Consider the following 13,970-nt stretch of genomic DNA (forward strand, 5'->3'; position numbering starts at 1 on the left):
ATGAGCCTTTTAGTGATTAAGTCATACTTATTGAACCCCTAAGTTTGTAATCAAAGCTTTCAGGAACACACTTATTGTCTCCAATCCCTGACATACTGCTGATGACCTCATTATTACATCATCAGGGTTGAAAATGTGTTTTTTGTTGTTGTTGTTTTTAAGTTGTATTTGTGTTGACTGGGGTTGGAAATCTATCTTTGCTTCTGCAATGCCCTTTTCAAACCTTGTTGTTGTTGTTGTGTCTGCGTCTGTTTTATGGTTTTAAATAAATTACTTGAATTGAAATTGAATTGAATTGAAAATACACCTCTGGAGTAACAAAAAACAAACAAAAAAACCCTCCCCTTTTCTAATTATATTTCTATTTCTTCCAATATGATGGCGTCCTACTCTACTCAATCTAGCCCTGGCTATGTGAGCAGTGCATAAGCTTGTGTATAAACTAGACTGGGGGACAGTACATCATTGAGAGAGACCCTGACATGCGGTGGCAGGAGACAACAGTCCTATTAAAGGATTTAAGTTGTCGTGACTCACTGCAGCTCTCTTCGTCGCTCCCGTCAGGACAGTCGCTGAAGCCGTTACAGCGGAAGCGTCCAATGATGCAGTGGACTCCATTAGCACAGGCGAAAAACGTCGGGGCACATTTCGACTTGACCTTGGCTAAGGACAGAAGGAGGGGTTGAGGGAGGAAGTGGGAAAAAAAAAAGAAAAATACATTAGTCTATGGATGATTTGTAAGAGGGCAGCAATTTTCAAAGTATAGCTTAGTAAACATATTTTATAACAGAATAAGCCTTGGCTGTGATACACCATGGGGAAGGGACCCAAAAAGATGGTTGTCAAAGTTTCCTCAGTCAAGAAACAGTACACTTCATGATTTGCTAAAAAAGAACATTTAATTAAGCATCTCATTTTGCTCTATTTCGCTTCTAATCTTCACATTTTCTGCAGTGTGACAAGAAAAGGGTGAGATCCCGGGCACAAAGTCCTGATAGGAGGAGAACAAAGTTAATGACAGAGACAAAGAGAGCAAATCTTGTAGGAGAGTGTTTGTAAGGATTCTGCCATTGATCAGCCTTAAGCAGACCACGGGGTCTTATCTCCCAGGACAGGCCCGAGACTGAGTGACGAGCCCGCGGAACATCAATGCTCGGTATCCTCCGTTTAGCACTTTACCCTTAGTTTTAACTCAAACACATCGATCTTTCCCAGCAGAGCCAGAAAAACAAGATAGCAGGTGGATGGAAGAAAAGACATCAGAAAATAAAGGACCTAACTTGAGGTCAATAAATACAAAGTCAGAATTTTAAAACCTGATGGTGACAAGAAAAAAAAAAAAAAAAAAAAGCCATCGGGATTTACAATGAAAAATACCGAGCCACAACTGTGTGAAATACAGTTTCTTCCCACACCTCTGTTTCCATGCCTTGGTCTTTGTAAATCCACTCATGGATTATTCCCTTACAGTAATTTGCATGATAATGTAAAGCCCAAACTTGTCAGTATGTCTTCATTCGAGATCTACAGCTGTTGTGAACACACACACACACAAACAGCTGTAATTGGTAGCTTTGCTTGTTGCTGTACTTGTTAAATAAAACTACAAGTTAACACCAGTGAGCAAAAAGCATGATCAGCATTTTTAATACTACAGAACAACAAAAGCATGGCTCAACCCACGCAGTCTCACACATAGTGAGGCTGAGAGAAAGACGGTGGGCATCCCAAAGCGAGCCACCAAAGTGTCTTTCTGTTTTTTTTTTTTTTCTGTCTTCTGAATACAAAGAGTGGAATTGGCCTGCTCATAGGTTGGCATTCTGCCGCCTCAAATGCCAGAGGCGCACATTTTTCCCTCCACAATATATTGTGGTAGGCTGATTTATGAGCTCTTTCAAGCTGTGGTGATTGTGTGTAGAGAGAGAGGGGGGGGGGGGGGGGGGCTCAGCATAACAACCACCAGGGTTTGGAGCGCCGTTCTCCAGGATGAAATGTAATCCACTGAACGTGGGAGGGAGCTGGGATAGAGCCCGATCTCTGCGTCTGTAGTCTGGGAAGCCTTTGTTTACCTGGACAGCAGAGGCCCTCACCACCCAAAGCTCATTTAACACGGTATATCACACTCATTAGAGTCCGGGGGAGAGCAGACATCTCTCTGAGATACAGCGACACATCGAAGAAAAGACACAAAAACATGCTGCTGTGAAGGAGGAATTTTTTATTCACCAAGCCACAAAAAAGTACAACACCGTCGTTTATTTTGTAGTTCTTTTTCGGTTTTACATGTCTACGAATTATCTTTATTTCTTGTCTTGATTTGGTCACTCACTGGAACATTCAGAACACTTCCTTAGATATGTTTTTTTTTTTTTTTTTTCATTTTAGTATGCAGGCTTGGAAAGACCTCTCTGATATTCCTCAATCGCTTTCTCCCTTCCCCCAAACCCTCAACGCCACTTCTACGACTGGCACGATTCAACTGACCCAGAGTCTGTGTTCGAAATTAGCTCAAAAGTCACATGAAGGGCAAGATCATGAAGGGGAATTCGTGGGTGGGAGAGACAGCGCTGCTTGGAGAGGATAGAGCTAATGTGCTTAGCTGTTTTTGATGGGATACACAGCCGCTTTATAGCTGTGAGCTGAGCAGTTTCAGAGCAAGAAGGAGGGGGGGGGGAATTAATTAGAAGGCCCAAATCGAGGGTGGAAGAGAGGGCAAAGCTAAAAATTGCCTCACTCAAGGCTTTAGTCCTGTTCTTTAGAAGAGCTAGGTTTAACGTGTTACTACCCTGTAAAATGTCAAAACATACCAGTACAAGTTCGTTAAGTGCTTAAATAACCAGTGACAATGTCAAACATCAATTTGAACACTGATTGGACACCAAGACCTGTAAGTTCTATAAAATGACAGAAACGGACTGTGTCCAAAACCGCAAACTTTGACACTACTCATACTAAGCTAGCTCCAAATCGAATAAGCACTGCTTTCATTACCTATCCTGTCTTCCATAGCTGCCAAGCCATGACGAGTACGATCTACGCATTGGCTGGAGAACCCGTTGAAGTTTGAGAAATCTTATAGCATTAATAACACTCTGGATACTGAGATCGTCCCAAAGTCTGACACTACGGAGGAGGAGGCTGACGTCCTCACTATGTCGGGTTTTCTGTTTTACACCTACGAACCGTTGATCAACGTGCTGAACCAACGTTTGGAACAAGAACCCCACCAGAGAAGAAACCCAGGTGCAGTTTATCAGGTCGTGACAACGCATGATACAGGGGCTAACTTGTCATACACGACTACCCCAGAATGCATTGTAGAGTGCATCTTGGTTTTTGGACTGCTTTAGTGCGAATGCCAAATGTTGTTGCTGTTCTCTAAGCCTTTGGAGAAGTTGTTTAAAAGTGGGCAGGCTATTGGACGGCTTCCAATTATGGTTCCAGTGTTCAGCTAAGCAGCACAGAAATGAAAACGAATGGAGTTAGCATTCGGATGGATTCCTTCAGGTTAGACTATCACGAGCAGAAAAACATGGCTGGATCCCAAAACTTAACAAAAAGTTGGAGGACAGACTTACAAAAGCACACAAACAAGCACACAAATAAACATGCCCTGTCTCTATGTTTACTGACTTCTTTTCAATTAAAGGACGCACACTACACACTCCGGTTCATATTCTTGACATATAAATAAAACTTCTCCCAGGAGAACAGCTTTAATTGAAAGTACTGTTTGGTACTTTCTCACAACATCCAGACTTTTTTTTGTGGATTTAAAGACACAACTCCCTGGGGGCGTTGGTAGCGCAGTGGGTAGTGCATGCTTCCCCATGTATTGAGCCTATGGTCCTCAACGCGGGCGGCCCGATTCCAATGTCAAGACCCCCTCTCTCTCCCAATGGTTTCCATCTCTGTCCACCGTCTTATCTCTCTAAAAAAGACATTAAATAAATAAAACTTAAAAAAAAAAAAAAAAAAAAAAAGATACTACTCCCAAAAAACATTTCTTAAAAATAAATCAAGTTCAGACCAAGGCCTACAGCATCTTAAGTTTGGAAGAAAATCATTTCAAAGCCTACACTGAGTTGCATCTGACTATTACTGTTGGCACCTTATTTCCTGTCTCCATCACCCCCAGCAGCATTCATGTCAGCCAACAGCATGACACCTGCAGATCCAGCATACTTCGCTCTCCCCCTTGGAAGCACCTCTATGCCCTTCTGCACACTTCTCAACTTTTCTCCCTCTCCTCGGTTCCCCAGAGATCAGAATAACTTGTTCGGCACACAAGTAGGCTTGGTCGTGATGGGCATGCATGATTGACAGAGCGCGGAGGAAGCACTGGAGGAAGAGAACAATAAAAGAGAAAACAGCGAAGAATGAGCAAAGGCCGAGGCAGCGTAGAGGCAGCTGACGACTTCAAAGGTTCCTCTGACCTTGCTGAGCACTTCTGAGGGGAGGAAATCAATAGGTAATGGAGTCAGGGTGTAAGCAAGGAGGGCGAGGGTGGATTCAGTCTAGAGGGCTTGGGGATCAGAATAATCATTGTGTAAGTTTCACAGTCTGAGCCCTGCATGGTAGTGTTACGAAACAATAACCTGTGTGCAGGGGGAGGCATTACTAAATAAAAGGACTCCCTTCAGTGGCATCCTGCTAAACTATTCAACCTAATGCTAGAAGAGGAATCAAGCGTGGCTAGTATACTGTGCAGTAAGCTCATGTGCTAAAATATCAGTCATATTCCAACAACTCTGGATAAAAGGAGAAAGAGGCAAGGGCATGCAGTGAAAACGCAGAGAGAGAGAGCGATCTGTCAGATAATAACCCTGCTGCAATATTCATCACAGGAAGCTTCTTGCTGCTAAAATTGCCTTGTTTGAACTAGTAGTGCCCAAAATTGTATCGTAAAATGACAAGGCAGCATTTCACATTCCTTTGAAGATTTCCAAGCAATCATTTTTATCTCATTTACGACCGTCGACTGGACAAGGATAGCATTCTTTCAAAATGACGGAGCGCAGGAGACAGAATCAGAGACTGTATGTACGAGCCAACTAAATATTTCATCCATTTCCCTTGGTATTAATTACACCCGCTTGTGGGTCACTCAACCATTAAGCACATGGGAAGCACCCGTCTTAGTCCCATTAAACTAATCTCTGCTTCCTCACTTTTCCTGCTATGGATGTTCTTTGTCACAATCAGCTTTATTGGTCGTGTATGCTCATCATTTTCTTTCCATTTTTCTTTAACGGCTCATATTATCGTCCTACCAAACACTGGATGCAAAATCTGACATTGTTCGGTCTAAGAGCTCCAAACTTCTCCTATCCCCACCCCCTTTTTTCTTCCAGGATGTCCTCTAAAGAAGCCGACACACAAACACCTACTCAGATGAAAGAACACCTGCGTCATGGAAGCAGAATCAAGTATTTGTCAGCGGTATAATGCTCTGGAGTCAGTCATTGGTCAATGTTGTTATCGCATAAAAACACACTTCTAATCTTAGCGACTTTGACCACACTCAAAGTGGGTTTGGTTACAAATTTTTTTTTTTTTTTAAATGGCAGTGTGCAGATATCTAGATCATATCCAATCAGTCTCCGGAGTCCTTTTAGCTGTTTCCTCTCCTGCTGTCAAGGAGAACTTTGTTGTCGATAAGCGTTGCATGAACTCTTTTGAACTCAATACCCTTGTGGGCATTTTTTAGAAGGTCACAAGATGTAAAATAAAACAAAAAAACAAAACACCAAAATGAAGACCCATTGATGTTTCTCCAGGCGTCGTCTGTGATATGACTGCACAAAACAATAATGTGATAGTATTCTAGTAATCCAATGAAGTGAATCTATTTTGTGACTGATTGTTGCGACGAGCTAACAGGATCAATGAACAGTGCATCAGGTAATGAAAGACTCTCTGCAGCTATATCCATCGTTGTTATAGAGTTTTAATACACTTTTAAATGAACTGACAAAACAACCCTTCACTTTGCCATTCTTGCTGTGTGTCTCACAACTGATGCAGGGCAGGAGAGCTGTAGGCCCGCACTTCATGAGAAGTTTAAATAATGACATTTTCCCCTCACAAATCATTTGACGATGGATAAAGAACGTTTTTCTGAACATCTCTGCAGTGGTCACAAGATGGTTTAGATGGTACGAGTCAGTCAAGTGTGCACACCGACTTGGCAGATAAAGTAATGCATGAATATTGTTCTGAAGTATTTGTGATGTAATGTCAAGGACAGCTGCAATGGTTGGGTGTCATGAAAAGTTTCATTGGATGGTTTTAAAACAAATAAATGAATAAGAAGAAGATGTTGATGCTGATAGAGTTTACCTTCTCAACATCCTCACATGAAGAAAAAAAAAAACAGGTTTCCTCCAGTGTTCCCGGCATCACACTGTTAGCAGCAGCTACTTCTATCATCAGCCTCTAAACAAAGCTCGTGATTGGTGGTAGTGTCAGATGTTTCTTTTGCTTTCTTTTACCTCAGAGTCTTTATTTTGTTTTGATGTTTTTAGCTTGAAGTAAGGGAGTGGGTTTTAAAAGCAACACTCCACTTTGGGTAAGTAAAGAAGAAAGTGTATTATGTCTGTTGTGATGGCTTTCATTCATTGGTTTGGGGACCAGCTATCTATTTCACACTTTTATGTCGCGGTTCCTATCTCCTTTATTAGATGTGTGTTGTTCTCAAGCAATGTTAGAGCAGGGTAAAAGTTTAACTTGCACTGAAGTTACTTCATGTAAAACCCTGAAGACACTGATTCTTCCAGTCAGTAAGGAGGTGGCCTCATCCGGCACAGTTGCCAGTTTTAGTTTTAGTTGGAAACATACTTTCTTGTCTTTTCTCTTTCTCCCAACTGCAACTCTTGCTTTTAAAATCATGTCCACACAACCTTTCTGCCCCATCGTGTATCCCCCCTCCCCTCTGCTCCTAGCCTGCACGGACAAGGGCAAAGAGGCTAATCCTGGCTCTGAGGCCCGGTACGCTCAGTCAGCTCCCCGCCTTCTCTCCTCTGTCAGTATCCATTTGGTCCAACACGCTCGCAGGCTGTCGTTATGGACACCAGAGAGAGGGGTGGTTCCTTTGACCTCTTTACGTGAGGAATCAGTCAGCAGCCTGTCTCTGAATCATCGCAAGAAGGCTTCTCAGACCTGCCAAAAGGCATATTTATGAGCACACCCGCATCGAGAAGAGTCAAAGGAGAAAATGTAAAAACAAATCATGTGTCTCAATCTACAATTCTGATCATTCTTGTGGGGCAAAGCAAAGGTTGAACTCCATAAAAAACTGGACTTGATTAAAACTATCTGTCGGGGGGGTCTTAGCCCAGTGGGCCATGACAGTAATATAATAAGCTGCATCTTAAATGCAATAAGACTCAAGCTGGAAACATTGCCTCTCTTCTCTGAGCCCAGACTGTTGTTTCTCAGCCAGCAAAAAGTACTTACACGACTCAAGTTGACCCATGCGCTAGCGGGGCCGGAAGAAAAAAAAACAAGCAAGAGAAGAGCAGCCGGGTTTGGGTGCTGAGGGAGAAGTCCGTCTTTACAACGTGAACAAAATATCCTCTGACCATTTGAGAGTATACATGCTTGAACTTAACGGCAAAGTCAAAGACACTTCTTCAACAAGTGAGAAAAGGCAGGTAAGGTTAGCACGATTGTCTTCAGAACTTCTTTATCCCCTGAAAGGACTTCAATAAAACATAGTCAGGTCAGCACTAACAGTGGCAGGACATTGTTCTGTGAGGTGCAACAGCAGCTCGAAAAAAAACAAAACTCCAGAAAGTGTAATTAGTTCATGCGACTGTGATTCTCTCCGGTTAAACTCTTCTCTCCTGGTTCAACCGATGCACCATATTGTGTGCAAGTTGCTGTTGTTTTTGTTGTTAAGGCAAACTTCACCCTTATTCAAAAAGAAAATTGATCTTTGCGTGTCCGAACACGCAACTCGAAAATGGATTTGTTCTACTCCGTGTCCTCATTAGCTATGTCTTTATGTAGGTCATTCGTGGTGCGACACCAGGGAGAAGCCACCAAGAATGACCTTTAGCTCAGTCTGTGCACAAGAACCTACTGGATCCGAGAGAGCCATATCAGCACAATCCAAACAGCACAGGCTAAGGAAGTATCTGTTCATGTTGATATTATTCTGATCATGTTATAAAAGTCATACTTCATAAACAAACAAACAAACAAACATACAACATTTCTTTAAACAGTTAAAGACTCACATTGAATAAGATATAAACAACGACTGTTTTATCAGCGTGCTGGTAAAGTGCTGTGGCAGTGATGACAGACATTTTAAATAACTACTAAATAAATGGAACCTGACCAGTTAATCTGCCAGCCAGTAATATCTCCTGATATGAGCATGTCATCTGACTATTGGTATCAGCAAATTTGGGTTTTTAAAGATATGGGTCTACAATACTACTAGATTTATTTACCAGATAAACAGCATTTCATTCAAGAATCGTTGAGTTACACTCGTCGTTTTCTCTTTCTGTCACCAGCAGAGGGCGCTATCTGGGTTAGCAACCTGCAGAGTGTGAAGCGGTGATGCACGAGCATGAGCAGTAACTTTCTAGTTAACCCATCGATCTTTACGAAACCAACACACATCTATAGGAAAGATGTCGGCCATTCTATCAGTATCAGATTAAACCGCAAAGTCGATATCGATCGGGCCGTGTAAATAACCAAACTCACGCCCATAGATTGACATGTTAGCTGTTAAAAGTCAAACCTGTAAGGTATTAATGTAAGTTTCAGAACTCGTTAAAAAAAAACTCCTCGAAGGATTCTTAAAGGGACTAATAAAGGACACTGTGTAGTAAATGAAGTTTAAAAAGCTTCCACGAATATGAATCATGTTCTTTGAAGACCTCCTGATGAAAGCTAACCCCTCGTATTACAGATGGGAGGAAATTTAATATCCTGTGCCGGTCAAGACGACCTCGCCTCCATAGTTATGATTCTGATAGCAAAGTCCAGTACTCATGCATCATCAGACACACTTCATACAAAGTTATATAAAGTCAGTGTCGAAGCAAATAAAACCAAATGAGGGTGAATATTTGTGTCTGCAGTGAACTGCATATAGCGTAATGGCAGAAGGACAATACACTAAGTCAACAAACTGTCTTTGAAGTTAGCAAATCAACAATCTCCCTGGGTTGATTAAATGAATAAATATGGCTGTGAGTATATTTGTCTGTGTTCTCTTAGAGGGGGTTGCCTAATTATGATTCCAGTTGCAGAGAACGCAGCGCTGCAGTCTTAAAAAGTTTCCAGGCATTGTGTTCTCCTCAGATAATAAGACGTACAGGCTGAACTCCTGTTGTAGCCACCATAATGAGTCCTTCTCTCCTTCCCTCGCTCCCTTTGCTTTGCCCCCCTCCGTCTGTCTGTCTGTCTGTCTGTAGTTTGTCTGGGAGTTTTTGAGCAGCAGTTGCCTGAGATATCGACTGACAACTAGCCATCTCTATTTGAGGATAATAAGGCCCACTTACGCCAGAGCAGATCATAGAGACGTCTACAACAAACACAAGTAGTCTTATGACAAGCCGAGAGGCAGGCTGAGTGTGATGCTGTATGATAAGTTGCTTTCATCTCTGGAAGTGTAGCATGTCGTGTCAAAAAATGCTCGGTTGTTGGTTCAAAGTGGAAGCAGTTGAGGGGAGTTTGGTTGAAGATGTCCCAAGCTGACAGTTTGACTGCTTGATGAAACTATCAGGAACATGTACTGTACTTTATGTAATTGTTATGTAATTAGTCTAAATGCATCAGGCAATTTCTCTTCCAGGTCTGACAGTTTCTGACAGTTTAAGGCCATTGGGTGATGAGAATCTGGGGCACATAGCCCATCCTTCTAAGTACTCTATTGATGTAACACTTTATTTAAATTGCAGAGGTGTCAATAGCTAACCCACACTAAGAATAAAGCATTAGCCGCCTCTTGAAATTGTCCTCAGGATAAAAATATTTATGTCTTCTGTTGGTGTAAGTACTCTTAGCATGCCATGAGATGATGTTTTTTCAAGTGAGGAGAGACTTTTCCCTTAACTGTCGGAGAGAGACAAGTGTGAGAAAAGTGACTGCAGAGGAGGAGAAAGTAAAAAAAAAAAAAAAGAAAAAAAGGGAGGTGATGGAAATCATTTTTCTACAGGAAAATAAATCTAGGCAAAACGAGGGCTATGCTCTTCTAATTGAAAACAAGCTCTTTGGAGGCAAGGTACAAGCCAAAGGCAAAAATCATCCGATGACACGAAGAAGGAGGACGCAAAGAGGAGTGAAAACGAGAGTGTGATCAACAGCTTTCCGGAGATGGGGGTTTCCGTTCAGTGTGGTGGGTCTGCAGAGTCAATCTTCATCAGCGATTCCATCTTTGTATCATAGCTTTTACTGTGGCGGGAGTGAGAGGAGGAGTAGGAGGAGGAGGAGGAGAAGCAGACCAGAAAGATCAAAGCTGACTATAAAGTGAGAATCAAAACTGAACTATTACTGTAGCCTTACAGTGGAATTATGCGTGTGATACTATTCCTGCACATAGTAGTAATCGGCCTTTGCTTTGATGGTATTAAAGTCTGCCATGGTGCTAAACTGCAGCCGATGGTCTGGAGGAGGGGGGGGGGGGGGGGGGGGGTGACTGCACGCTGCAGGAGGGGAGACAGAAGTGAAGATTGAGCAGGGAAGTTAATTTAAGTTGGCAGAGAATGAGGTTTAAATGGCCCTTAAGGCTCTACGGAAAGGGAAGGGCCAAGAAATGAACCTGCAATGCTGGATGACGAGATGAGTTGGGAAGACATGATGCGACTCTAAATTCGGTTTCATTGCTTTAATGCATGGCTCAAACTAAAAAAAAAAAATCAATACAAAAAATCTGAATGGAATCTAAACTGGACTTACGACAGCCTTTCTCGTCACTCTTGTCAAAGCAGTCGGGCAATCCGTCACACTGCCAACCACCTGGGACGCACTTCCCGTCCCCGCACATGAAGTTTCCGGGGATGTTGCACTCGGTGGTGAAGTTATTCCCTGGGAGCAGCTGGCTCTCTGAAATGAGAAAAAGGGAGAGGGCGAGGAAAGAGAGCAGACTATTAGAATAAACAAGACAAATCAAACATGTAGAAGGACGTGTATAGAGGATAGTCATCAAACCTTTCAAAATAAAAGACTGGTCTATTCTTGGTTCTCTAAGGATAGAAGATATTAAAGGTATTGGCTCTATTTAAAAAGCAGGTGAGGTCAGACAGGAGTGATAGAAGTACTGTGGGTGTAACACTCAGCTGGACAAGTATGGATAGATAGGGAAGGAAAACTCTTTAACCATTCTCTTTCAAACAAAAGCCCATCTTTAGATCGTGGCGTGAGCTGAACAGAAATAAAGACAGTCAGAAGAATGACCTGGACTAGTTTGGGGCAATTTAGGTTGACACAGTGCAGCTGTGGTAAACTGGCCCAGAATGTGAAGCATGGACTTTTGGCTGAGATGTGACACTTTGTGGTGAGCAGTTTAGCTCGTAAACAAACCTTTAAGGCAGTAATGAGGAGTTCTGTGCTGGCCAGGGAATCTTTTATAATGCTGCAGAGCTCAAACTGGGTTCATCTGGTTTGCCACTTTATCACACTTGAAGGCAGGACTCCTGATGCCAAGAGCTGCTCTCCTTTAAAGTGAGCAAACCCAAATCCCAGTTTAGAAACCAAATTCAAAATGACAAAATCTGAGCGAGAAGCCAAAACACATGGTAAAAAAAAATCAAACATCAGGGCTGAATATAAACGAAAAACTCAAGCAAATTAGCTTTAAGTCACAATGAACATCCAATCTGGCTGAAAAGACTGCACAGTGCTGCATGTTTGTCATCGGTCAGAATTTGTAGCACCGAGCATACAGCACAGCACAATCGAGAGCCAGGGAAAACTGGCGTACTGTGTTTTTGCTTGGGAAATATTTTATTAACCCTTTGAGGAAAAAAGGGTGCCCCCCCCCTCTAAAGAGCCTAGCCCCTCATCTACTCATCTGCTATCACGTTTTTTTGTTTTTTTTAAGAAGAAGAAGCAGGAGTAAACCCAAAGGGGGTGAAAAGAGGTTGCCTCAGCCCCAATAGAAATCCCACGGCCACTACTTAACTATGATTGGGTATTTGCCTGGCCTGAGGCGGGACTTGTGTTGAAAAAGATGCGACTAAAGGGTTTTTCAATTGAACTAAAACGACTGTTTTATGTTTCCACTCTGTAGAGTAAAGACATACACACAGGAATATGACATCTTTTATAGTGTAAGTATAAATGGTAGAAATGATTGGTGGATAGAAAGGATTGATAAATGTCAGTTTTTCATTCATGTGTATGCACACTCAAACGTCCTGACCTCCGTGCAGTCAGTGCTTCAGCTGGACTAACCCACTCCAAAGAGTCACTGAGTGGAAAAATAATCTACATCAAGCTCTTATTGTATCAAAAATCCTTTTCTCGACCTTTTCCCGTAATGCCTCATCTGAGGGATTAATGTGAAATTCAGTGGTATGGATCGCGTCTGACACACACTTATGTCTGTTATTACTTTAAAAACTCCATCTATCATAAGGACAAGGGATGAAAACAGCTTAAATAGCTTTATTTTGTGTTCTTTTTTAAAGAAAGGAGAGCTTCAGTTCTTTCAGTGTAAAATACAAAACAGACTAATACATTCACTTTGTGACGAAGAGGCAGGCTTTGTTTCTCTACTTTATCATTTCAAGCAAAAACTCTGGACCATCCATTATTCATTGCGCAAGGATCCAGCTTACTGAGATACAAATATATACGTTTGACCTTTGGGTACTTGCGAATTCATAACCATAGCTTCTATGAAGTTAGTTGATATTCATTAAGTAGAGGAAGTGGGTTCCCAGAGTAGAGCTGAGGGACTGACACACAGAACTCATCTGTCCTTACATCATCCCCCGTCTGTTGCTCTTTTACAGCAGCAGGTGGTGAAAGCGTGCGTAGATCCCGTCTTCACCGAGATGGCACGATTGATATGATGTCCTGCGGGGATGATGCAAACCTGTCTTTTGTCTTTTGCAATACAGAAAGTCAAACGTGAAGGGTTAAGAGATGAGACTCCAGTAATTTATGAAATGCAAAGTTGTTCAAATGATCAGTTCTCGTAGGGAAGGGAGGACTTCCAGGCATGTATGGATACAAACATGTGAGAGCATAAACTTTGTGCTGGGTTCTCAGCTCATGTTTGTTTTGATTTTTTTCCGTGAATAGATTCGAATCCATCCCAGTGTATTCACAGATACTTTTTCTTTCACGCAGCTCTCCACCATTGTGATCTCCTTGGATATCTAGCAGCCATCCAGGTATGTTTCATGACTACCAAATGTCAATTTTCTGTTATCTGCCTCAGAACACACCGCCTTCTCTCCACATTGTTCTCTGGCTCCTTCCTCTCCCATCCTTGTTTATACAGTTCTCTTTCTTTTTTTGACAGAGAGAGCTGTTCAAACAAGCACAATGAGGACAACAATGAGACAGTAACATTAGACGATGAAGTAAACAAAGACTCTTTTTTTTCAAGCCTTTCACAGTAAGACAGGCTTTAGCTGGGACATTAGTACGATTTTAAAATTTGAATAAAAACTTAGTGTAGAATAAATCCCTCAAAAGAGAGTTAACGTTGCCCAAAACTTTCTTATTTTCTTTATTCACATTCTCAATATTGACACCTTGTCTACATGGACTCCAAGTTACCCTCTGGAACTCTGCAGTCTGAGCTCTAATCTTATACATACAGCTCTTTTTCTTACAACAGCAGTTTGATACTATCCCTGAATGGAAGTGAAATTATTGCTATCATTGAGGGTAGATGGTTCATCCCGAGTATCAGAAAAACTTTACTTTTCCACGTCACTACTGTGATAGGAAGGAAAATTCCCTCTGTATGAAACAACAAATGACTTCGA

General features: G+C 42.0%; 1 protein-coding gene across 1 annotated transcript in view; it reads right to left on the reverse strand.

Annotated features, from left to right (window-relative positions):
• Nucleotides 1–13,970, reverse strand: part of ldlrad3 (low density lipoprotein receptor class A domain containing 3) — an 82,257-nt gene that overhangs the window by 36,678 nt on the left and 31,609 nt on the right. Inside the window, exons 2-3 of the mRNA XM_079345794.1 lie at nucleotides 10,924–11,070; nucleotides 538–663 (exon numbers count right to left, since the gene is read on the reverse strand). Coding sequence (XP_079201920.1) covers nucleotides 538–663; nucleotides 10,924–11,070 — 273 coding nt within the window. The remainder of the gene's footprint in view (nucleotides 1–537; nucleotides 664–10,923; nucleotides 11,071–13,970) is intronic.

This window comes from Symphodus melops (assembly GCF_947650265.1).
Source record: "Symphodus melops genome assembly, chromosome: 6".
NCBI lineage: Eukaryota > Metazoa > Chordata > Actinopteri > Labriformes > Labridae > Symphodus > Symphodus melops.